This window comes from Rhinoraja longicauda, chromosome 6 (genome assembly GCF_053455715.1).
Source record: "Rhinoraja longicauda isolate Sanriku21f chromosome 6, sRhiLon1.1, whole genome shotgun sequence".
Lineage (NCBI taxonomy): Eukaryota > Metazoa > Chordata > Chondrichthyes > Rajiformes > Arhynchobatidae > Rhinoraja > Rhinoraja longicauda.
Window position 1 is genome coordinate 43,468,305 of NC_135958.1, and position 26,656 is coordinate 43,494,960.

Here is a 26,656-nt window from a genome sequence, read left to right on the forward strand (position 1 = left end):
ATTCACCGAAACAAGGGGCATTTTAACCCACCACCCGCATGTTGTTGAGATGTGGGAGGAAACTTGAGCATCTAGAAGATGTGCAAACTCCATACAGACAGCACCAGGTGTCAGGTTTGAACCATGTCTCTGCAGTTATCATGTTGCTCTCACTGACTTGTGTACACAGAAAGCTAGGTCCCTTTGACGATCACCGCCCTGTTTTGGGAACCTCAATGGGTAACTTCACCCTTGACGTTCTCTCATTCATCTCCCTTTGAAGCCATGTTCATCCTCCTCCCCACTCACAATCCCACTGACAGTCAATGAGGTGAACCACGAAACAGCGAGGTGAAGGACAGGCGAGCCACGAAACTGATAATTTGGTGACCGGTAGTCCAGAGGTTCAAGCACAGCAGCGGGTCAGACGCTGTGCATAAAGTGCAGTGGGTGTAGTGTTAATCAGGCAGCGAAACAGACAGCAGTCTGTGGGAGAGGGTCACTCCAGTGGTCCAGAGTAAATAATGAAAGAGAAATCAGAAGATGCACAGTCCTCCTCCCCAACTTTCACACATAGTTGGTTTTAGATCCTTCTAATACAAGAGCTTACCCACATATAACACTGAGCCATAAACGTTCATGCAGAAGGAATAAGACACAGGAGGCCTTGGAGGAAGACCACAGAACAAACACTGCCGCAGGTCAGCATGCCCCCACAACTCCAGCACGGGGCTGGGCAGCGCACCAGTGACGCAGGAACTCCAACCAACACTTGCAAAGCACAAAGCCAGGTGTCCCTCTGAGGAGCACCGAGTCCAAGGCTGCTGTTGGATTGCACAGAGATCAACACAAACAGTGCTATCCATCCAGAGGCCCACCACCGCTGCATGGCCTCGTTTACAGCACATGCCGCACTGTCGCATCACTAACTGTACCTACTCTCCACCACTGCGCTATGACTGTGTCACAGCAAACAGGGAAGGGGTGGATTCCACGCCTATCGAGTCATGCAGCACAGAAACAGACCTTTCTGCCCATCTTGCATATGTGCACCAAATACCTACCTTGGCTAGTCCCATTTGCCATAATCCTCTAATCCTTCCCATCCATATACATGTCCAAATCTCTTCCACTGTTACAGGTTATGCCTACCTCCACTGCCTCATCTGGCAGCTCATTCCATACACCTACCATCCTGTGTGGGAAAGGGTGTCGCTCAGGTGCTTATTAAATCTTCCCCCTCTCACCTTAAACCTACCTCCTCTGATCATCTACCTTGTCCATCATTTTATAACCTTCTATCAGGTCACCTCCTTCATTCCGGGAAGAACAACCTAAGCCTATCCAGGCTCTTATAGCTCAAGCACTCCATCATCGGCGGTCACTGGAAGCGAGTATGACTGTCCTCACCATAGGGTCGGACGCCTGTGTGTGACTTTGTTTAACGTGGGGAGACTGGTGCACAGACAGCCACCACACGGTCCTTGACAGATCTGGGTCAGGATCCAGTGGCATGGAGTCCAAGACGACCGGGGACCCTTTTCTGCTGCAGTCTTCATCCGCTTTCCCAGCCGTTGTGATGCTCCTCTAAAGTCAGTCATCATCCTCCGCCTGTTCCACCGTTGAGGTCTTGGCTCACGCACTCAGGCCAGGGTGAATCAACAACCTGGTGAATCTCCAGTTTAATCACACCCTTCACGTGGGCGACGACCAGGCAGGGGGGAACCAAAGGGGGGAGGGAGAACTGTCCCCTCACCCCACCAACCCCTCACCCCATCTCAGGCATTGCCCAAACACTGGCATCCATGCCCAGACCCAGCCGTTCTGGCACCACCCACCACTTGATCCCACCACCAGCTGAGGATCTGTGCTGGCAACGCCACACACTAACTGCAGGGGCAGGCTGCTCCAGAATGAAACCACGCCACATATCAGAGCCTGTCGGTTTACACGACATCCAGCTCTGTGACAACACTGAGCCCAATGCCACATCACAAAGCCCCTGGTTCCACGACAGGGGGGTTCAAAGATGATAGGACCGTGCTTCCCGGATTGGAACGTATTGCACCAGGCGCAGGGTTACACCAGACCAGCTAGCTTAGAGTTAAGATCATTTAAAAGTTACAAAACTACGTACTCCAAAGTTAAAGCAACTGTTGTTACATCAATAAGCTTAATGTGCAATTATAAGAATTGAGTTATTCAGTCTTGAAAGGCACATTTGGCATCAATCAGTCACATCGACATGATTTCTCCCATCCGCTGCTTGGTCTTCCACCCACCAGCACCGCCACTCCTGCACTTCCCCGAGACACACCAGCTTTGGTTGAGTTGATGATCCAGAGGTCTCACCAGGCAAACATTCAAACAACCAGCCCCATCCGTGTCACTTTAGCCGAGAGGAATGAATGAATGACGAAGACTGCAGGCTTTGGGCATGAGTGCAAGTCCAGGGCCTGCAGACAGAAATAAAAACATAAATCCCTCAATACACAGCACAACCAGACCCAGTATCACGATCAATCCTTAAACACAAACTCCTCATCCGCTCCCACCACTAGACAACGATTCACCATCTCGAGTTTAGTTTAGTTTAGAGATATAGCGTGGAAACAGGCCCTTCGGCCCACTGGGCCCGCGCTGACCAGCGGACCCAGTCAAAATATCGTAAGTCGAGGAGCATCTGTATATACAATGAGCTGCAAGAGGTAGTTGTGGTAAATACAGTAACAATATTTAAAAAGACAGGTCCATGAATAAGAAACATATAGAGGGATATGGGCCAAACACAGGGATACGGAAATGACTGAGACGGGCATTTTGGTTGGCATGGACGGGATGGGCCGAGCGGCCTGTTTCCATCTGTATGCCTGAGGCTAATGTGGAGCCTGCAGTCACACAATTTGCACACAATATTGTCAAGAATCAGATTCTGCACAGCCTGTACACACCAGCTCTCCCTCCGGCCCCTCAAAGTCCAGGTAGAGCATCCTGATGCCATCGTCAGCAGACGACTTCAGCCTCTCGAATGGATACTGGAGCAGGATGTTGGGCGAATCTGACATGGCGCCGCCCTGGGACATCACAAAACCACTCTCGTAGTTGATGATCAGCTTGACATCCCGCCCGTTCCAAGTACATCCTGGGGAAAATTAAAAGATTCTGTAATTGGAGTTAGAGGGTTCACCCATCTTGTCACTGTGTCAGTAAACGTTGACAGCATCCAGCCCAGGGTGCAGGAATGACTCAATATATAAAAACACACAGAAAACAGGAGCAGGAATGAACATTCAGCCCTGCTCACCTGCCTCCGTAAGTTGATTTTCACTTTAGGATCATCTTATCAATGAAGAGATACTGGTCTGTGAGGTTTAGTTTAGTTTAGAGATACAGCGCGGAAACAGGCCCTTTTCGTCCAACAGGTCCGCGCCAACCAGCGATCCCCGCACATTAACACCATCCTCCACCCAACTAGGGACAAATTTCACATTTACCAAGCCAATTAACCTACAAATTTATACGTCTTGAGTGTGGGAGGAAACCGAAGATCTCGGAGAAAACCCACGCAGGTCACAGGGAGAGCGTACAAACTCCGTAGACAGCATCCGTAGTCGGGATCGAACCCGGGTCTCCGGCACTGCATTCGCTGTAAGGCAGCAACTCTACCGCTGCGCCACCAGGTAGCAACCAGATATCAGACCGGCCTCCTGCAGTTAGCCTGTTTGAATCCTTTGCCTATTTTTGGATGACACTTTGAGAGAAGGGTGGTCTTCCACTGCCTCTGTTGCCGGCAGTTCTTCCTTCCACATTCCTCTCTGAATGAGCTCATAGATTAGCCACAATAGCACCAGATAGCACAGCAAAGAGGCTGAATGGCCTCTGTACGTTACCACCTTCCTATCACAAGGTGCCCATGAAAACGTTCACAGAATCTCGGTGGATTCTAAAACTAGAGAGCATAGGTTTATGCGAGAGGGGAGAGATTTAAAAGGGACCTCAGGGCCAATTTTTTCCAGAGGGTGGTCCATATCAGGAACAAGCTGCCAGAGAAGCAAATACAATTAAGACGTAAATACATTTGGACATATACTATATATGGATAGGAAGGATTTAAAAGAATATATGGGCCAAATGTAGGCAAATGTGACGAGCCCAGTGTGCTAACTTATTCAGCATGGATGGAGTGGGCCGAAGGACCTGCTTCACCCATCTACTGTACGATACAGAACCCACACAGCTCTGACACGAGATGTGCTAGCACGCGTACCCAGGGTCACCTCCTTTATCAGCTCGGACGCCCCGTGACAGCCCCGGACCAGCATCCGCGTCCACGTCGACAGCTCCCGGTGAGTCTCCACGCGGAACAAGTGCATCTCAACGCCTTGTCGCGAGCCCGTCCTCGTGGCAAACATCAGCTCCGAGCCCATGGAGGGGGAGCTGCGTGCAGATCCCGAGTGAACCAATCTGGGTGAGGAGTGAGAGGAGGAAGAGTCAGAGAATTCCATCACGCAGCACTCACCCAACATCAAGTGACTGCTTCACTTCACGTCAACCTTCACCCAACATCAAGTGACTGCTTCACTTCACGTCAACCTTCACCCAACATCAAGTGACTGCTTCACTTCACGTCAACCTTCACCCAACATCAAGTGACTGTGCTTCACCCACACGCAGCACTCACTCCAGCTCTGACACACAGTGGACAACACTGACGTTATAAACCAGTCCAAATATCTTAGATTACAGAGAGATTCCACACTTTCACCTTCTCCCTGACCACGCACTCTGCTCATTCCCCGCCCGCTATGAGTGTAAAACAACACTGATAAACATCCCAATAGAATACGGAACAGTACAATCTGGAATTCTCTGCCTCAAAAGGCAGTGGAGGCCAATTCTCTGGATGATTTAAAGAGCTAGATCGAGCTCTTAAATATAGTGGAGTCAAGGAATATGGGGAGAAGGCAGGAACGAGGTACTGATTGTGAATGATCAGCCATGATCACAGTGAATGGCAGTGCTGGCTCGAAGGGCCGAATGGCCTCCTCCTGCACCTATTGTCTACAGTACAGCACAGGAACACGTCCTTTGGCCCACAATGTCTGTGCTGAACACATGGTCAAGATAAGCTCATATCCTCTGCCTACACGTGATCCATATCCCTCCTTTCTGCTATGAGGCTGCAGGGTGACTTGAACAGGTTGTGTGAGTGGGCGGATGCATGGCAGATGCAGTTTAATGTGGATAAGTGTGAGGTTATCCACTTTGGTGGTAAGAATAGGAAGGCAGATCATTATCTGAATGGTGTCAAGTTAGGAACAGGGGACGTACAACGAGATCTGGGTGTCCTAGTGCATCAGTCACTGAAAGTAAGCATGCAGGTACAGCAGGCAGTGAAGAAAGCCCACAGAATGTTGGCCTTCATAACAAGAGGAGTTGAGTATAGGAGCAAAGAGGTCCTTCTGCAGTTGTAGAGGGCCCTAGTGAGATCGCACCTGGAGTACTGTGTGCAGTTTTGGTCTCCAAATTTGAGGAAGGATATTCTTGCTATTGAGGGCGTGCAGTGTAGGTTTACTAGGTTAATTCCCGGAATGGCGGGACTGTCATATGTTGAAAGACTGGAGCGACTAGGCTTGTATACACTGGAATTTAGAAGGATGAGAGAAGATCTTATCGAAACGTATAAGATTATTAAGGGGTTGGACACGTTAGAGGCAGGAAACATGTTCCCAATGTTGGGGGAGTCCAGAACAAGGGGCCACAGTTTAAGAATAAGGGGTAGGCCATTTAGAACTGAGATGAGGAAAAACTTTTTCAGTCAGAGTTGTGAATCTGTGGATTTCTCTGCCTCAGAAGGCAGTGGAGGTCAATTCTCAGCCATGATCACAATGAATGGTGGTGCTGGCTCGAAGGGCCGAATGGCATCCTCCTGCACCTATTGTCTATTTCCCTCCATATCCATGTGCCTATCTAAAATTCTCTTAAATACCTTTATGATTTCAGCTTCCACCACCTCTGGCAGTGGGTTCAGGCAGGGGTGGGGGTATATTGTGCGGGCAAATACGGGGAGCCATGGCGTTACAATGTGTAGAAAGGAACTGCAAATGCTGGTTTACACCAAAGATCGACACAAAATGCTGGAGTAACTCAGCAGGACAGGCAGCATCTCTGGAGAGAAGAAATGGGTGACGTTTCAGGTCGAGACCCTTCTTCAGACTCTGAAGGGTCCTGACCCGAAACGTTACCCATTCCATCTCCCCAGAGATGCTGCTTGTCCCACTGAGTTTCCCCAGCACTTCATGTCTATCTAGAGTTGGTTATACAACATGGAAACAGGCCCTTAGGCCCAACTTGTCCATGCTGACCAAGATGTCTATCTGGGTGAGTCCTACTTGTTTTATATTGCTCCTAATCTTTCCATTCCACGTACTTGTCAAAATGTTTTTTTAAACTTTATAATTCCAGATTCCTCTGCCAGCCCATTCCATATACATCACAGAAACAGCTCAATAAAAGCATCCATCAGCCACCAACGGTTTATTTTAACACTCTTCCTCGTTTCAAATAGGCAACTTAAGCCTACCCAGGGAGGGAACTAAAATCTCTCTGATCCCACCTGAGTCACGAGGGGCTTTTTATTCCGCTTTACCCCCGGTTTGGCACGGCAGAGAGGGCTCGGTGGAGCGGCGCATTAGAGGAAAGGACACGCCCATTGCCCGCGTACCTGGTGGCCAGCAGCGGGTGGCTTTGGCAGGGAGACTCCCACAGGTCCCGGCTCCAGGGAACGCTGTTGTAAAGCAGCAGATCTTTATCTGTCAGGACGGCCACCGCTGGTTTCCATTCCTGCTTCCCATCTTCCACCTTCAACTGGGGCCCAAGCACAAGAGAGATGGCAGCATTGCACAGACAGGGCAGCCCACAAACAGCACAGCACAAAGCTCCCACCTCACCCACCCTGGGCATCCGCAACCTGGGCAACAACCCGCTCCAGCAGGTCCCTGCCATCGGACCGACCGTCAGCCATTCAACCTCAGGCAAAGCCAGATGATCAGAATAAATACAGCTGCCACTGGCGTTGTATGTAAATGTATAACGTGTTACTATGAGCCACAGAGGTCATGATGTTGCTGGGATGTAAAGGCATGGCGCAATAAACACTGTTTGTATTCAGTGTCCTTGTGTACCCAGTGTGTTTGTTGTATCCGCATCAAGGCGAGGATCTGCAGCTGCTACCTGCCGATGCAGGTCTAGCGAATCCAGCGGCTAGTGGAGACCGAGGCACAGCCAGGCTGGCCTCCCCGAATCACAAACTCCTGTCCGGGTCTCAGCACAGCAACAACAGAGCGGTGGGGGAGTACAGGTGCAATCAAACAAAACTTCCAGATGCAGAACGTACGCCAGCAACTCCACCTGCCCCACCGGCAACTCCACCTGCACCGCGGTTCAGTGGGAACTCTACCTGCACCGCGGGACTCCGAGAACTCTACCTGCACCGCGGTTCACCGGGAACTCTACCTGCACCGCGGGACTCCCGAGAACTCTACCTGCACCGCGGTTCACCGGGAACTCTACCTGCACCGCGGGACTCCGAGAACTCTACCTGCACCGCGGTTCACCGGGAACTCTACCTGCACCGCGGGACTCCGAGAACTCTACCTGCACCGCGGTTCACCGGGAACTCTACCTGCTCTGCCAGCCAGCCCAGGTGCTGGACGGCCCTGCAGCCCGGGCCCAGGACCTCGCGCAGCTCCAGCAGTGCCTGCGGGGTGAGAGCGGCGATGCTGCCGTGGATCGCCATGAACCAGGCATGCGCTGCAGCAGCATCTCTGCCCCGCAGCACGATCGCATGCCTGCCGTCGGGGGAGCGTAGTTCAAATAACCTGCGGGAGCAACAGAGAACAGAGAATCAGCAGCAGGCACAGACACGGGGGCGGTCGGACGGCACGTGGCCGTGCGCGAGGGGCATCAGTGACGGCAACGGGATGCAGCCGGGTGAACCAGCGAGATCCAGGCGCCCACACCTGCACTCAGTTGCTGCAGCTAACCCCAATGCAAGCGCCGAGGTTCCGGCAGTGGTGCAGCAGGGAGTGAGAATCACCGGGGCTGTGGCAGGGGAGAGTCACAATTACATTCTATTGAAGGGTGTAGAGATGAGGCCATGTTGCCAATCAGGGCCAGGTGTTGTATCTGCGAGGTGCAACAGGCCGAGTGTATCAGTGATAATTCTGGGCTGTATCTGTATCTCTATTCACTGTCTGCAGATCAGAATTATTTTAAATAGCTCTCCAGATGCCCTGAGGTCTGTGTAAGAAGGAACTGCAGATGATGGTTTGGTGGTAAGAACAGGAAGGCAGATTATTATCTGAATGGTGTCAAGTTAGGAAAAGGGGATGTTCAACGAGATCTGGGTGTCTTTGTTCATCAGTCACTGAAAGTAAGCATGCAGGTACAGCAGGTAGTGAAGAAAGCTAATGGCATGTTGGCCTTCATGATAAGAGGAGTTGAGTATAGGAGCAAAGAGGTCCTTCTGCAGTTGTACAGGGCTCTAGTGAGACCACACCTGGAGTACTGTGTGCAGTTTTTGTCTCCAACTTTGAAGAAGGACATTCTTGCTATTGAGGGAGTACAGCATAGGTTCACTAGGTTACTCAGAGTAACTCAGAGAGTTCTAAATCTGTGGGATTCTCTGCCTCAGAAGACAGTTGAGGTCGATTCTCTGGATGCTTTCAAGAGAAAGTTAGATAGAGCTTTTAATGAATGCGGAGTCAGAGGGTATGGGGAGAAGGCAGGAACAGGGTACTGATTGTGGATGATCTACCATGATCACATTGAATGGTGGTGCTGGCTCGAAGGGCTGAATGGCCTACTCCTACACCTATTGTCTATTAAACCGCAGATAGACAAAAGCTGGAGTAATTCAGTGAGACAGGCAGCATCTCTGGAGAGAAGGAATGGGTGACGTTTCGGATCGAGACCCTTCATCAGAGTGAAGAAACGTCACCCATTCCTTCTCTCCAGAGATGCTGAGTTACTCCAGCTTTTTGTGTCTACCCTGAGGTCTGTGCCAGGGGGAACAGAGCATTGCCCAGTCCACCCACAAAACTGAAGCCTTTCATCCCGAGGATCATTCCATGTCACCACTGCAGGCCTTTGCATCTTGCCTTGTGAGCTGGACAGACTGGCTACATATTCCAGCTGTGGCCCAGACAGCATCTTATAAAGGGCCCTGCCTGGTGATTTGCTTGAGGTGTGCTCTGTGCCTTTATTTATGAAGTCCAACACCCCAGGTGCAGATACAGAACGGAATCTGGTTCATTCTTTGACTATCTGTGATTATTTACGAAGGTTAAACCCAACCTGTTCTCTGGGTCAGACATGCTGAGATTCCTGGTGACGAAGCACATCTTCAGTGGAAATATCTTGCTGTCTTTGGCACTGTGGTTTGGAGAAGCAGAGGAATCACCTCCCAGATACGGAGACTGAGGCATCAGACTGTCCCACCCAAGATCTGCAATCGGTGAGGGCTTTTTAAAGTACTGCATCACTTCCTGGATGTAAGTAACTGGAAGGAAAAAAATGACACAAGTCAAGGAAGGTCAACTACCACATTTCAAAGACAAACTATTCTGTTCTCAATTCTAGTAAGTGCCAAGATTTGATAGCTCACCGACAACTCTCTTGAACTTCTACAGGCATTCAGTAGAAAGCATATTGACTAGTTGCATCACGGCCTGGTTCAGCAACTCGAATGTCCAGCAACAAAGATGATTGCAAAAAGTGTTGAAAACTGCCCAGTCCATCACGACCTCTCCACCATCGAAGAGATCTACAAGTGTCGTTGCCTCAAAATATAGCCAGCTTCATCAGAGACCCACACCACCCTGGCCACACACTCATTTCACTCCTGTCATTGGGAAGAAGCTGCAGAAGCCTAAAAACTGTAACGTCCAGGTTCAGGAGCAACTTCTTCCCTACAGCCATCAGGCTATTAAACACGACAACCTCCAAACTAAATAGAATTGGGGACATTATTTTTGACATTGCACTACTACTGTCTATTTATTTGTCTGTTTGTCTTGTTCACATATATACTGAAACTTTTTTGTTGTTTATTATGGGTTTTACAGAGTATTATGTTTACATAACTGTTGTGCTGCTACAAGTTAAAAAATTCATTGTTCCGTTTTGGAACAGATGACAATAAAACACTCTTGACTTGACTAACATCTATTTCTATCAACAGCTTACACTAACACTCCTATCTACTCCAGAGCTCCCATTAAATTTCATTGAATCAGAATCATAATCTTACTTTATTAGCCAAGTATGTTTTGCAACATACGAGGAATTTGACTTGCCATACAGTCATACCAATAAAAAGCAACAGAACAAACAAAATACATTTTAACATAAACATCCACCACAGTGACTCCTCCACATTCCTCACTGTGATGGAAGGCAAAAAAAAGTACAATCTCTTCCCTTATCCAACTGAAATAAAGTTTCAATTTGTAATTTTCCTTCCTCAACACAGTACATTAAACCAGTGGGCGAGCAGAGACTTCACACCCTGCACTGGGAAAGTGTAATCAATCTGCCACACTCAATAGCTGCCCGGCCCATAGAAACATAGAAAATAGGTGCAGGAGGAGGCCATTTGGCCCTTCGAGCCAGCACCGCCATTCATTGTGATCATGGCTGATCATCCATAATCAGTAACCCGTGCCTGCCTTCTCCACATATCCCTTGATTCCACTAGCCCCCAGAGCTCCATTTTAAATCCATCCAGTGAATTGGCCTCCACTGCCCTCTGTGGCAGAGAATTCCACAAATTCACAACTCTCTGGGTTTCTTCTCACCTCAGTTTTAAATGGCCTCCCCTTTATTCTTAGACTGTGGCCCCTGGTTCTGGAATGGGCTAGAATGCGTTCCCTCAACCCCTGCCTTTTCTCCTCTGCTCTCAGAACTTGTTCACAACTCTGTCAATTATTGTCAGTGAGACACACTTTGGGACAATAAACACACTGAAGCTGCAACAAGTTGTTTTTGTACACCAAGATAGGGTCCAATTTTTCCCCGGCACCCGTCACATCTCCCCCACACTCAACATTCTGTTTACTCAGCAAAACTGAACCCTTGTTTGTAAGTTTGGGTCTCCCCCTTTTTATGTCCCTGGGTCCTGGCCTCACACAGGACCACGACCAACACCTTCCCTACATTCACCCATCCCACACTCGGTGGGGCGGCAGGGTGGCACAGTGGTAGAGTTGCTGCCTTACAGTGAATGCAGCGCCAGAAACCCTGGTTTGATCCTGACTACGGCTGCTGTCTGTACGTTCATACGTCCCATACAGATTAGCCAGAAAAAGTAGCATACCAGAGGACTGGGAGAAATTCAGAGTCCAGCAGAGGAGGACAAAGGGCTTAATTAGGAAAGGGATAATAGATTATGAGGGAAAACTGGCAAGGAACATAAAAACAGACTGCAAAAGCTTTTATAGATATGTCAAGAGAAAAAGATTAGTTAAGGCAAATGTAGGTCCCTTGCAGTCGGAAACAGGTGAATTGATCATAGGGAACAAGGAGATGGCAGACCAATTGAACAAATACTTTGGTTCTGTCTTCACTAAGGAAGACATAAACCGTCTGCCGGAAATAGCGGGGGACCGGGGGTCTAATGAGATGGAGGAACTGAGGGAAATCCAGGTTAGTCGGGAAGTGGTGTTAGGTAAATTAAATGGATTAAAGGCAGATAAATCCCCAGGGCCAGATAGGCTGCATCCCAGAGTGCTTAAGGAAGTAGCCTCAGAAATAGTGGATGCATTAGTGATAATTTTTCAAAACTCTTTAGATTCTGGAGTAGTTCTTGAGGACTGGAGGGTAGCTAATGTAATCCCACTTTTTAAAAAGGGAGGGAGAGAGAAAACGGGGAATTATAAACCAGTTAGCCTAACATCGGTAGTGGGGAAAATGCTAGAGTCAGTTATTAAAGATGTGATAGCATTACATTTGGAAAGTGGTGAAATCATCGGACAAAGTCAGCATGGATTTACCAAAGGCAAATCATGTCTGACGAATCTTATAGAATTTTTCGAGGATGTAACTAGTAGAGTGGATAAGGGAGAACCAGTCGATGTGTTATATCTGGACTTTCAGAAGGCCTTCGACAAGGTCCCACATAGGAGATTGGTGTACAAACTTAAAGCACACGGTATTGAGGGTTCAATGTTGAGGTGGATAGAAAATTGGTTGGCGGACAGGAAGCAAAGAGTAGGAATAAACGGGTCCTTTTCGGAATGGCAGGCAGTGACTAGTGGGGTACCGCAAGGCTCAGTGCTGGGACCCCAGTTATTTACAGTGTATATTAATGATTTGGACGAGGGAATTGAATGCAACATCTCTAAGTTTGCGGATGACACGAAGCTGGGTGGCAGTGTTAGCTGCGAGGAGGATGCTAGGAGGCTGCAGAGTGACTTGGATAGATTAGGCGAGTGGGCAAATGCATGGCAGATGCAATATCATGTGGATAAATGTGAGGTTATCCACTTTGGCGGCAAGAACAGGAAAGCAGAGTATTACCTGAATGGTGACCGATTGGGAGAAGGGGAGATGCAACGTGACCTGGGTGTCATGGTGCACATGTAGTGAGTCCAAACGAGCGGTATTATTCAAATACTTTATTGTCGGTAAAACCCGTGACAAACGCAACGCACTTACTCTTGGACTAACACTAACTTCGCGAACTAATCTAATCTCTATCTACAGTTTGGCGCCAGGCATTTAAATACCTCGCGCTCCCTCACCCCGTGACCGTAAACCAATCCGAGGGTTCTAGACTACCTGGCCAATCCCTATGTCCCTACATGACCCCCCCCAGAACCCTCAAAACCATACCTCACGGGCGCCCGAACCTCCCGCCCAGAACGTGTACGGAGGGGGGAAACCGATACCCCCAGCGTGACAGGTGGCGGGGTGGACGCCGCCGCTGGAGGCAATGGGGGGTCCACTGGAGCGGAGGGTGTAGGTGACGGGGGGCACTTGATCGGCAACGGCAGCCCGGGCCCAACCATCGGCGGCGGAGGCCCAAGAGGTGGTAAACAGGGCGCCGCTGGCGGGACCAGTCGAGCGGCCACAGGCCGGCCCCGGCGCGGCGGCTGAGCCACCGACACGGGGAGGTCCTGGTCCAAATGGGCCGGCTTGAGACGGGACACTGAAACAAGCTCCTGACGATTTCCTACCTGCAAGGTGAAGGTTACAGTCCCTCTTTTGAGCACCTGGAACGGGCCCTGGTAAACCGGCTGAAGAGGGGGGCGGTGGCAATCTTTCCGAAGAAACACGAAATCACAGCCCCGCAATTCCGACGGAACGTGAACTGCTGTGCTTCCGTGACTGGAGCCAGAGAACCCACCCGTGCCCGGAGGGAGCCCAAGACTGACGTGACGGAAGGCGGCAAGGCGGGAGTGGAAGGGAGAATGTCACCCGGCACCCGCAGGGGCGAACCGTAGACGAGCTCGGCCGAAGATGTGCCCAGCTCAGCCCGCGGGGCCGTACGAATGCCGAGGAGGACCCAAGGCAGCTGGTCAGCCCAATCGTAGCCGGTCAGGCGAGCACAGAGGGACGCCTTCAGCTGCCGATGGAAACGCTCAACCATCCCGTTGGCTTGGGGATGATAGGCGGTGGTCTGCTGTAATCGAGAACCATACAGCTGTGCCAGCGCGGCACAGAGGGACGAGGTGAACTGGGCTCCCCGATCTGTAGTGATGATAGCCGGGACCCCGAAACGGCCTCAAAAACCTTACGCCGCAGAGCGGCAGGCACCACCGGGCGAGGGCGTGGGAGGGAAACGTCACACCACAACTTGGTACCTGTGGGGCCACACGCCACCTGCTCCAACGCAGTCCCGAGGCTGTGGAGGCGTACACCGCGGCAGTCCCTTCCAGGCGCTGAGCCTCCGCTAGCTCCTGGAAATCCACCTGTTTACCCACCACGGCTACGGAGGGAATGGTCGGCCGGGACAGGGCATCAGCAACGGCTTTCAGCCTACCCGCAATATGACGGACATCGGTCGTAAACTCCGAAATCAGGGTTAGGTGCCGCTGCTGGCGAGCCGACCACGGATCAGAAACCTTAGCAAAAGCGAATGTCAGAGGTTTGTGATCCGTGTAGGCCACGAAAGAACGGCCTTCTAAAAAATAACGGAAGTGGCGGACTGCTAAATAAAGGGCCAGGAGCTCCCTATCGAACGCACTGTACTTGAGCTCCGCTCGAGAGAGCTGCCAGCTGAAAAATGCCAGAGGCTGCCAATTACCGTTGACCTGCTGCTCCAAAACCCCACCCACCGCCACGTCTGAGGCATCCACCGTCAGAGCCGTGGGGGCGGAGGAGCGCGGGTGCACCAGCATGGTGGCGTTGGCCTGTTTGACCGCAACAAAAGCCGTCTCTGCAGCTACGGACCATACCAACTCAGCGGGGTTACCCGCGAGACATTGAAAAGGGGGGCGCATGACCCGAGCTGCTGCAGGCATGAACCGATGATAGAAATTTACCATGCCCACGAATTCCTGCAAGCCCTTGATGGTAGTCGGGCGGGGGAAAGAGCGGACCGCGTCCACTTTAGCTGGTAAAGGAGTGGCACCGGCCGGAGTAACCCGGTGACCCAAACAATCCACCGCCGACAGGCCGAATTGGCATTTGTCCGGATGGAGAATCAGGCCATGGTCTTGCAGCCTCTGGAACACCGTGCGGAGGTGGACCAAGTGCTCCTGGACCGAACGGCTGGCAATCAAAATATCGTCAAGGTAAATAAAGACAAACGGCAACCCTCAACCCACCCGGTCCATCAGACGCTGGAATGCCTGAGCTGCATTTTTCAGGCCGAAAGGCATACGCAACCACTCAAACAACCCGAACGGAGTAATGGTCGCCGTTTTTGGAATGTCCGGCGGGTGGACCGGGATCTGATGGTATCCCCGCACCAAATCAATTTTTGAAAATATTGTAGCCCCCTCCAGGCTAGCTGAGAAGTCCTGAATGTGTGGAATCGGGTAGCGGTCCGGCCGTGTTGCCGCGTTGAGTCGACGGAAGTCACCACATGGTCTCCACCCCCCAGACGCTTTGGAAACCATGTGCAAGGGGGAGGCCCACGGACTACTCGAAGGCCGAATAATTCCCAGCCTCTCCAAGTTTAGGAACTCCTCTCGCGCCCTGGCCAGCTTGTCGGGTGGGAGACGCCGTGCCCGGGCAAAAACCGGCGGCCCCTCGGTCGGGATGAAATGAACGACCCCGTGCTTCTCAGAAGGTGCATCGAAACGCTGGACGAGGAGCTGCGGGAAGTCGGCTAGGACCGCATCGAACTGACCGGGAGCCGTGGTAATGGCCTGGATTACTGGGCTGGGTGAGGCGACGCTTGTAGAAGCCTCTGGTCCAGTACCCCGGGGCTGTACATCAGCCGAGGGTTGCAGGCCCCTCCCTCGGACGTCTGCGACCAAAGAAAACGCCCATAAGAAATCTGCACCCAATATGGCCTGGCCAACATCCGCAACGATGAATTCCCAACGGTAAGTCCTGGACTCGAAGGACAGGGACATAGTCCTTTTACCGTAAGTACGGATGGTGCTACCATTCACTGCAATTAGGGGCGGGCTCTTCCCCCCCACTTGAACTTCGCAGTCATAGGGGGGCACAATACTTACGACCGCTCCCGTATCCACTAGGAAGACGATCCCGGTACTCTGATCTGTAGCGTAGAGGCGGTAGTTACGGCCAATCGAGACTGCCTCTACATTCGATCGGCCCAGGCGTTTCCCGGAAACGAACACGGGGATCTACATCTTCGTGCCTCGCTGCCCCACCGCCGATGGAAAGAGCACCAGCCACGCCTATCCGGCTCTGTTGGTCGAGCCCGCTGCCAATGAACAGGCGCCGCCGCCCTCTCTTGGCGGGCCGACTGCGAAATAGCGGCCGATGTGTCGCTCTCCCGGCCGCACCCCCGACTGCCGCTGGGCCTCGAGACCCGGTTAACAGAGCCGTCTCGGGTGTTGCGCTCCCTAACGAGCGTGTCGGCCTTCTCGGCGAACGCTACCGGATCTTCAAAAGGGACGTCCGCCAACACTAACCTGACGTCCCCAGGTAGCTTCTCCCGAAAGGCCGCTTCGAATATCATGCATGGCTGATGGTCGCCCACCAAGGTCAGCATCTCGGACATCAAGTCCGACGGCAACCGCTGCCCCAGGTCTGGCAAATGGAGGAGCCTCAGAGCCCGCTGGTTCTGGGCCCAGCCAAAGGTCCGCAGCAGGAGCCTCTTGAGCCCCACGTACTGCTCCGTTTGGGGTGGACTGGTCAGGTATCGACTGACCCGCGCAGCCACCTCCGCCTGCAGACAGCTCACCAGGTGGTGGTACTTCTCCTGGTCTTCCTCCACCCTTTTAAGATGGAACTGCGATTCTGCCTGCACAAACCACAGGTGCGGCTGATGGGCCCAGAATGAATCTCACCCGCGCTCGCTCCCGCCTGCGACATCCTGCTGCTTGCTTCTTACGTTCGAGGTCACCAATGTAGTGAGTCCAAACGAGCGGTATTATTCAAATACTTTATTGTCGGTAAAACCCGTGACAAACGCAACGCACTTACTCTTGGACTAACACTAACTTCGCGAACTAATCTAATCTCTATCTACAGTTTGGCGCCAGGCATTTAAATACCTCGCGCTCCCTCACCCCGTGACCGTAAACCAATCCGAGGGTTCTAGACTACCTGGCCAATCCCTATGTCCCTACACACCAGTCATTGAAAGCAAGCATGCAGGTGCAGCAGGCAGTGAAGAAAGCGAATGGTATGTTGGCATTCATAGCAAGAGGATTTGAGTTTAGGAGCAGGGAGGTTCTGCTGCAGTTGTACAGGGCCTTGGTGAGACCGCACCTGGAGTATTGTGTGCAGTTTTGGTCTCCTAACCTGAGGAAAGACGTTCTTGCCTTAGAGGGAGTACAGAGAAGGTTCACCAGATTGATCCCTGGGATGGCGGGACTTACATATGAGGAAAGACTAGATAGACTGGGCTTGTACTCGCTGGAATTTAGAAGACTGAGGGGGGATCTTATAGAAACATATAAAATCCTTAAGGGGTTGGAGAGGCTAGATGCGGGAAGATTGTTCCCGATGTTGGGGGAACCCAGAACAAGGGGTCACAGCTTAAGGATAAGGGGGAAGTCTTTTAGGACTGAGATGAGAAAACATTTCTTCACACAGAGAGTGGTGAGTCTGTGGAATTCTCTGCCACAGAAGGTAGTTGAGGCCAGTTCATTGGCTATATTTAAGAGGGAGTTAGATGTGGCCCTTTTTGCTAAAGGGATCAGGGGGTATGGAGAGAAGGCAGGTACAGGCTACTGAGCTGAATGATCAGCCATGATCATATTGAATGGCGGTGGAGGCTCGAAGGGCCGAATGGCCTACTCCTGCACCTATTTTCTATGTCTATGTCTATGTCCCCGTGACTTGCATGGGTTTCTCCGAGATCTTCGGTTTCCTCCCACACTCCAAAGACGTACAGGTTTGTAGGTTAATTGGCTTGGTAAATGTCAAAATTGTCTCTGGTGGGTGTAGGATAGTGTTAATGTGTGGGGATCGTTGGTCAGCGCAGACCCGGTGGGCTGAAAGGGCCTGTTTCCGCGCTGTATCTCTAAATTAAACTAAACTCATGCACACATTACAGCTCCCCTTTGTGCTGCCCTCTGTTCCTCCTCTTCAAAACAAATACAGAAAAAATTCACATCTAAGCATCAAACGATATTCATGATGGATCATTTTTTCACCGGCATATCATGTGGGTTCATGTTGTGGAAATCTATGTACATCAAGAACACTGACCAAATGTGTAGGAAAAAAAACTGCAGATGCTGGTCTAAATCGAAGGTAGACACAAAATGCTGGAGTAACTCAGCGGGTCAAGCAGCATCTCGGGAGAGAAGGAATGGGTGATGGAAGGTCACCCATTCCTTCTCTCCCAAGATGCTGCTTGACCCGCTGAGTTACTCCAGCATCTTGTGTCTGTACACTGGTCATGTCACCACAGAAAAAAATCATTGTTAGACAGACATGACCATTGCTGAACAACCCCTCATTGATTGTTTTTGATTAATATCTTTCCAATTGAAAATGTATACTGTCACTCAGATTGGACAGCAATAATTTGTCGACCACTGAAGTAAAACAAGTAGCCTAGAGTTCCTCAACTTTCCCCCTTTTTAATCATCGCCAACAATGTCTAAATAAAGCAAATTAGTGAGAAACTGCCCCTCAAATCAGTTCAATAGAACTTTAATTATCCCAGGAGGGAAATTGGTTGGCTGTCATAAAACACAAGATACATGATATTAAAGTGATGAGAGGATGTCCGGGATTGGGGAATGTGCTAGGATTGGGGAGTGGAGTGGAGGATGGGGGGAAGGGGATTCAGCCTACCGCATGACAGAAGGGGGAGGAGTTGTACAGTTTGATAGCCACAGGGAAGAAGCATCTCCTGTGGCGTTCTGTGCTGCATCTTGGTGGGACCAGTCTGTTGCTGAAGGTGCTCCTCAGGTTGACTAGTGTGTCATGGAGGGGGTGAGCTGTATTGTCCAGGATGCTCCGCAGTTTGAGGAGCATCCTCCACTCTGAGACCACCTCCAATTAATCCAGCACCACTTCCAGGACAGAGCCAGCCTTCCCGAAGAGCTTGTTGGCCCTGGTGGTGTCCGCGGCCTTCACCCTGCTGCCCCAGCACACGACAGTGTAGAAGATGGCACTGGCCACCACCCATTGGTAGAACATCTGCAGCATCTTATCATCATATCATATCATATATATACAGCCGGAAACAGGCCTTTTCGGCCCTCCAAGTCCGTGCCGCCCAGCGATCCCCGTACATTAACACTATCCTACACCCACTAGGGACAATTTTTACATTTACCCAGCCAATTAACCTACATACCTGTACGTCTTTGGAGTGTGGGAGGAAACCGAAGATCTCGGAGAAAACCCACGCAGGTCACGGGGAGAACGTACAAACTCCTTACAGTGCAGCACCCGTAGTCAGGATCGAACCTGAGTCTCCGGCACTGCATTCGCTGTAAAGCAGCAACTCTACCGCTGCGCTACCGTGCCGCCCCTTACTGCAGACATTGAAGGAGCGGAGCCTTCTCAGAAAGTACAGCCGGCTCTGTCCCTTCTTACGGTTGCTGGTTATCAACTCCGCAACCTCCAGTAACTTTAACCCCCGCCCCCCCCCCAGACACTTCCTTAGAGGTTTTGTCAGCCTCCGCCTTAAAGATATTCAAAGACTCTGCTTCCAGCATCCTTTAAGGAAAACAGTTCCAATGACTCAATTCTCAGAAAAGTTATGCCTAGTCTGTTTAAACAGACAGTCTCTTCAAATCCCTGGGCTTGCATATGTCTGATCTAATGGGGAAACCGACACTGCACTCAATTCCTGGCTAGCATCCCCTCGTGTTTTCATTTTTACTTCCTTACCAACTTCTTAGTCATTCTTTGCTGTTTCCTAAATCTTTGCCAATCTTTGACTTGGCAGATGGAATCACTTCTGCAGCCAGTGCTGATCAAAAATGACGTCAAAGCCTCTTTAATTTCCTCTTTTCCCTTCTTAAAAAACAGCTTGATAATACTTAATCTAGACTTGAGAATCTAGACAGCATTTTATCAGGATGCATGACAGCCGGGTTTGGGAACAGCGCCTTCCAAAACCGCAAGAAATTGCAGAGAGTGTGGGACGTAGCCCACACCATCACACAAATCAACCTCCCTTCCATTGACGCCTTCTACATTTCACACTACCTCGGCAAAGTCATTGGCATAATCAAGGACACGTCGCACCATGGTCACTTTCTCATCTCCCCTCAGGCGAGAAGTAGAAAAGTTTAAAAATGCATACTTCCAGATTTAGGGGCGGTTTCTTCCCAGCTGTTATCAGGCAACTGAACGGTACTCTCATCAGCTAGAGTGCGGTCCTGACATCCCATCTACCTCACTGGAGACCTTTGAATGATCTTTAATCGGACTTCATCTTGCACTAGTATCCTTTATCTGTTCAGTGTGGACGGCTTGATTTTATTTGTGTATTGTCTTTTCTTTGACTGCAGAGCACGCAAACAAAAGCTTTTCACTGTACCTCGGTACACGTTACAATAAGCCAAACAAAGCTGTTAGTTCCAGTCCGCATTTGGTTTTACTGTAAGAAAAAAACCCTGCACGTTCTGGTTTAAATCGAAGGTTTAAAATGCTGGAGTAACTCGGCGGGTCAGGCAGCATCTCGGGAGAGAAGGAATGGGTGCCGTTTCGAGGCGAGACCCGCCCCCTCCCTTGACATCAGTCTGAAAAAGGGTCTCGACCCGAAACGTCCCCCATTCCTTCTCTCCCGAGATGCTCCCTGACCCGCTGAGTTACTCCAGCATTTTGAGTCTACCTTTGGCTTTACTGTAATTGGATCTCTTACTCCGTTTTATTCTATGATAAAATGTCTACAAACACCCGCATGCAGGAGCGATTAACGGAGCGCCCCATGCAGCTATTCCCCCAGTTACTGTGGAAACGCTGCTGGCTCACAGGAGCGACTCAGTCTCTCAGAGCCCAAAAGCATAGTCACTCAGGCCCTCTCACAAGCCCGTTTCAATTATGCTCACCATCAAAGACTACGCTGGCAGGAAACAGAGTCATAGAGTGATAAAGTGGGGAAACAGGCCCTCCAATCCAACTTGCCCACACCGGCCAACATGTCCCAGCTACACGTCCCACCTGCCTGCACTTGGTCTATATCCCTCCAAACCTGTCCTTTCCATGTACCTGTCTGTTTCTTAAACATTGGGATAGTCCCAGCCTCAACTACCTCATCTGGCAGCTTGTTCCATACACCCACCACCCTCTGTGTGAAAAAGTTATCCCTCAGATTTCTATTAAATCTTCTCCCCTTCACCTTTTAACCTATGTCCTCTGGTCCTCGATTCCCTTACTCTGGGCAAGAGACTCTGTACATCTACCCGAACTATTCCTCTCATGATTTTGTACATCTCTATAAGATCTCCCCTCATCCTCCTCCACTCCAAGGAATAGAGACCCAGCCTACTCAACCTCTCCCTAAAGCTCAGACCCTCTAGTCCTGTCAACATCCTCGTAAATCTTCTCTGAACCCTTTCAAGCTTGACAATATCTTTCCTATAACATGGTGCCCAGAACTGAACACAATATTCTAAATGCAGTCTCACCAACGTCTTATACAACTGCAACATGACCTCCCAACTTCTATACTCAATACTCTGACTGATGAAGGCCAATATGCCAAAAGCCTTATTGACCACCTTATCTACCCATGACTCGACCTTCAAGGAACCATGCACCTGCATTCCTAGATCTGCAGAAGGGTCTCAACTCACCCATTCCCAAACATCACCCATTCCTTCTCTCCTGAGATGCTGCCTGACCCGCTGAGTTACTCCAACATTTTGTCTACCTTACATTCCTAGATCCCTCTGCTCTACAATACTCCGCAGAGGCCTACCATTTACTGTGTAGGTCCTGCCCTTGTTCAATGTCCCAAAATGCAACACCTCACACTTTTCTGTATTAAATTCCATCAATCATTCCTCCGCCCACCTGGCCAATCAATCCAGATCCTGCTGCAATCGTTCACAACCATCTTCACTCTCTGCAACACCACTCACTTTTGTATCATCAGCAAACTTGCTAATCTTGCCCTGTATGTTCTCATCCAAATCATTGATGTAGATGACAAACAGTAACGGGCCCAGCACCGAACCCTGAGGCACATCACTAGTCACAGGCCTCCAGTCTGAGAAGCAGCCTTCTACCATCACCCTCTGCTTCTTTCCATGGAGCCAATTTTCTACCCATTCAGCTATCTCTCCTTGGATCCCATGCGATCTAACCTTCCAGAGCAGCCTACCTTGCGGAACCTTGTCTCTCCTTTTTAGTTTAGAATCTATTTCCCGTTGAATTCAATCCTCATCCTTGGCACGGGAAGGTGGAAACGAGAGGACTACACTGCAACTAACCATAGAGCTGCCACGTCCAAGGAATGCACTTCAGCTGCATGCGACCATTTAAACACTGAAATCTTCAATAAAACACGTTGGGAATGTGAAGGATGGAGCTCAGCTTTCAGTGCCGGGCGGCGTGATTAATAACCCGACAGAGAAGTCAACAGGAGGTGAATGTAGAAGGAATGTTTAGTCAGTTAGAAGATCTTTCATTCACTCAAGGGATGTGGGATCGCAGGTTGAACCATTAATTGCTCATTCCAGTCGCATTGAGAGGGTGGTGGAGAGCTGCCTTCATCAACTGTTGCAGTCCTTGAGAGTTTGCTGGGGACAGAGTTTCAGGATTTTCATCCAGCAATGGTGAAGGAACAGCGATACGTGATAGTGTTGATGCGATACTGTCAAAGCTAAAGTCAATGTGGGCCATCAAAGACCATAAACTAGGTTGGAATTCACAAGACCCTGGACACTTTCAGGGAATATTACGGAACAGCTGCTCAAAGAAAATAGCATTGTTAAAAAAATGTGTTGGAGAAAGTATTGGGTTTGAGAGCAAATATCGGCAGGGCTCAATGAGCAGCATCAAGGAGAAGCTATGGAGATGGTCATACAGCAGAGAAACAGCCTCAGCAAAACTTGCCCATGCGAACCAAGATGCCCCATCTACGCTAGTCCCACCTGCCCGCATTTGGTCCATATCTCTCTACTCATACTCATACTTTATTAGCCAAGTATGTTTTGCAACATACAGGGAATTTGACTTGCCATACAGGCATACCAATAAAAAGCAACAAAACACATTTTAACATAAACATCCTCCACATTCCTCACTGTGATGGAAGACAAAAAAAAGTTCAATCTTCTTCCCTTCTTTGTTCTCCAGCGGTCCGATCCATGTACCTGTCCAAATCCCTTCTCAATGATGTTACAGTACCTGCCTCACTACCTCCACTGGCAGCAGGTTCCATACACCCAAAAATTGTGAAAAAGTGTGAAATAATTGCCTCTCAGGTTCCTATTAAATCTTTCCCCTTTCACCTCAAACGCATGTCTTCTGGTTCTTGATTCCCCTACCCTGGGTAAAACACCGCGAGTTCATCCTATCTATTCCCCTCATGATTTTATACACCAAGTAGATACATTAATTGTCATCTACAAAAACCCTGATATTTCCCAGAGACACCAAATGGACCCCCACGCCTATCAGCCTGACCCATGGGCTGGAATGTGTCAGTAAAGAAAATGATTATAGTCAAGGATCCCTGAAAGGAAATATACATTTAACCGATCTGTGGGAATTTTTGAGACAATAACCAGCATAATATACAAGGACAAATCAGTTGTTGGAGACCTTCAATAAGCTGCCACATAAATGTTATTGAACAAATGGGGAACATGCAGTATTTGGGGTAACATACTGGCCTTGGCTGAGAAATAAAAAGTAATTTGTAGGAAAGGAAAACAGCAGATGCTGGTTTAAATCGAAGGTAGACACAAAATGCTGGAGTAACTCAGCGAGTCAGGCAGCATCTCTCCAAGAAGCCCTTCTTGCTTAAGTCCATACTCCGCCACCTCCAGTTTAAATTCCATTTGGAATATTTTGGAGGACCAAGAACCAAGAGAAGGAATGGGTGACGTTTTGGGTAGAGGCCCTTCCGAAGAAGGGTCTCGACCCAAAACGTCACCCATTCCTTCTCTCCGGAGATGCTGCCTGACTCGTTGAGTTACTCCAGCATTTTGCATCTACCTAGGTAATTTGTAGGTCTGGACAGGATAATCCCAATGAAATCACAGAATAAGAAACAAGAGCAGGCAAGAAGATCCCTCGAGCCGACTCCAACAACGTTCAGCTTCCTTGCTGCACCTTTCACTGCCTTGCCAGATTCCCCCCTCCCCTACAGTTTAAGTATCTGACTCTCACAGCCTTCAATCTATGCACGTAACGACAGGTAAGTGAACCTACGCAAGGCACGAGCCTCACAGAGGTAGACAAACTATTGGGGAAAACTGATTGAGACAAGAGACTGCCAATGCAATGTTGAGCAGTGAATTTGAGCAATTATTTTTTTCCACTTTACAAGTATTTCCTTAACATTTAATACCATATTTAACTTCACGGAATCATTGAGTTGTACAGCACAGAAACTATCCCTTTCAACACACTTCATTTACGCCACAATGCCAATTGATGTCGTTCCCATTTGACTGAATAAAGCCCTATCCCTCTACATCTATAATCGATTTTTCCTCTAATCAATGGTCGGATGATTTTTTCCACAACCTCTTTCATCAAGAAGAGCAGCAAGCACACCAGCTCCTGACAAACATGAGATCATACTACTCCTCGTAAGCTACTACTACTGTGCCATTCCTCAACAACATTGCTCATCTTCCATCTCAACACAACATTCCTGTATTAACCATTTCTCTTAATATCCCAAAATCTATTGAACTTAACAGACTTTCACAGCCCTAGAATGCAGCAAATCTCAAAAGATTCAATAACTGCTCATGAATTCTTCTCTCAATCCTAAACAACAATGCTAATTCTAAAACTGTAATGCCTAGTTCTAGTGTAGGAAGGAGCTGTAAATGTTGGTTTAAACTAAAGATAGACACAAATAGTTAGAGTAACTCAGTGGGTCAGACAGCATCTCTGGAAAAAAGGAAAAGTCTGAAGAAGGCTCTCGACCTGAAACTTCACCTATTCCTTTTCTTCAGAGATACTGACCCACTGAGTTACTCCAGTTTTTTGTGTCTATGTTTAGTTCTTGACTCAACAACCAGGGAAATCTCCCTAGACCAGAAATATACAACCCACAATAACAATCCTCCCACTAACAGAAATTTGGAAAAAGGTAACCAGAACATCAGCCACCAATTAACACCCTGCAGAATAGATCGTTCAAATTAATATGATTTTAAGCTCAGAAATTACTCTGGTTCTCTTGAGACAAGACTGCTATTTCAGTCAGATGTCCACGTAAATATTTTTTATAAAATCTGAAGAAGAGTCTGAAGGGTCTCGACCCGAAACGTCTCTCCAGAGATGCTGTCTGACCCGCTGAGTTACTCCAGCATTTTGTGATACCTCCGATTTGTACCAACATCTGCAGTTATTTTCCGACGTAAATATTTTTAATCTCTTTCCCAACAAAAACAAACAAATGGAGGTTTAGTTGTTCTGTTCCGATTTCCTAATTTCTGGTTAAAAATCCACTCATCTCAATTTAAAAATATTCCAGTTCCCTCATTCTCTCCTGCCCTTCCAGGCATGGGCAGGAGAGAGTGTATGGGCAGGAGAGAAGGCCGGGCAGTCCCCCTGGAGGGAGAGCCCTCTGCCTCCCCGGGCTCTCCCTCCAGGGGGACTGCCCGGCCTTCCTTCCCTCCCTCCCTCATCCCCCGGCTCTCCCTCGCCCGGCTCCGCTCACCCTCGAGGGTCACCTCCTTGCCGGCCTTCTTCAGGGCCTGGACGGCCTGGTCGTGGGTGGCGTCCTGCAGCCCGGCTCCGTTCACCGCCAGGATGGCGTCGCCCACGAAGAGAGCGCCGGTGCGGTCGGCCGCCAGGCCGTGGAAGATCTTGGAGATGACGATGGGCATGCGGTTCTCGCGGCCGCCCTTGATGCTGATGCCCAGCCCGCCGGCCTCCTGCTTCAGAACCCGCACCGAGCGCACCCGCTCCGGCAGCGCCGCCGGCCCAGGGCCCGGGCTGCCCCCCGCCCCGACCCTGCCGCTGTGGGTACCGGGGCTGCCGTCGAGGCCCCCCGCCCCGGGACCCGGGCTGACCCCCGCTCCGGGGCTGTTGCCGAGGCCTCCGGGCCCGGGTTCTGGGCTGCCCCCCAGGCCTCCGGGCCTCGGGCTGCCGCTGAGGACCGCGGGCCCCCCTGGGCTCATGTGCACCGGGCTGGGGCTCGGACTCCGCGCCCGCGGGGATCCGTTGGACAGCCTGTCCCAGGCATCAGCTTCGGGTCGCGGCTCGTCGCCGCCGAGGCGCAGGCTGCTCTGCCGCAGCTCGGCCTGCACCCGCTGCCAACCCTGGTCCCGCAGGAAGATGTCCAGCGCCCCGAAGCGGAGCCGCAGCTCGGCCGCCGCCGCCATCCCCAACGCGCGGCCAATGGGGAGGGCGCGGCCAATGAGGAGGGCGCGGCCAAATGAGGAGGGCGCGGCCAATGGGGAGGGCGCGGCCAATGAGGAGGGCGCGGCCAAATGGGGTAGGAGGGGCACTACTCGGCCAATGGGGAGGGCGGTCAATGGGAGGCGCCCACTCCGCCGCCAACCCCAGCGCCAGCAAAGTTACTAGAGTAAGATGAACCACTCCGTTGAAATCACCTATACTGAAGTGTAGTCCGCAAAGGAGTCCGCCATTTTAGTAAGCAAACCCCGCCGCTCGCTCTGCCTCTCGCAGTGTAATCAGTGTTGTACGGGAACAGTATGTGTGAAGATGTGATTAAAATGCAGAATACATCTCATCTATCAATTCACAGATTTTTGTTATTTTTCTTTTAAAATGTTTCTGCCTACTAAAATGGCCCCGTGATGTACCACGGTTTTTAGGGTCGAGTGGTTTATCTTGCCCCTCTCGTATCTTTGAGCGACAACGCAAGTGCACAGCCAATGGGGGCCGCGGCCAATGAGGG

General features: G+C 50.3%; 1 protein-coding gene across 1 annotated transcript; it reads right to left on the reverse strand.

Annotated features, from left to right (window-relative positions):
• LOC144594428 (beta-2-syntrophin-like) lies at positions 1–26,132 on the reverse strand. The gene is made up of 7 exons (XM_078400893.1): positions 25,451–26,132; positions 9,337–9,541; positions 7,664–7,859; positions 6,704–6,846; positions 4,247–4,443; positions 2,931–3,121; positions 1–2,435 (listed from the first exon to the last, which is right to left on the reverse strand). The coding sequence occupies exons 1-7, from the start codon at positions 26,115–26,117 to the stop codon at positions 2,343–2,345; spliced, it is 1,692 nt and encodes a 563-aa protein (XP_078257019.1). The 5' UTR covers positions 26,118–26,132; the 3' UTR covers positions 1–2,342.
• Between the last annotated feature and the right edge of the window lie 524 nt (positions 26,133–26,656).

What these genes read in the sequence shown, in the direction of transcription:
- LOC144594428 (XM_078400893.1), bottom strand. Translation starts at nt 26,117, where the DNA reads ATGGCGGCGGCGGCCGAGCTGCGGCTCCGCTTCGGGGCGCTGGACATC. An exon ending in GATAAAGGAGGTGACCCTGG is followed by an intron (nt 3,122 to 4,246) that starts GTACGCGTGCTA and finishes AATTTTCCCCAG; the next exon opens with GATGTACTTGGAACGGGCGG. An exon ending in AGGGGCCGGAGGGAGAGCTG is followed by an intron (nt 2,436 to 2,930) that starts GTGTGTACAGGC and finishes TTCTGTCTGCAG; the next exon opens with GCCCTGGACTTGCACTCATG.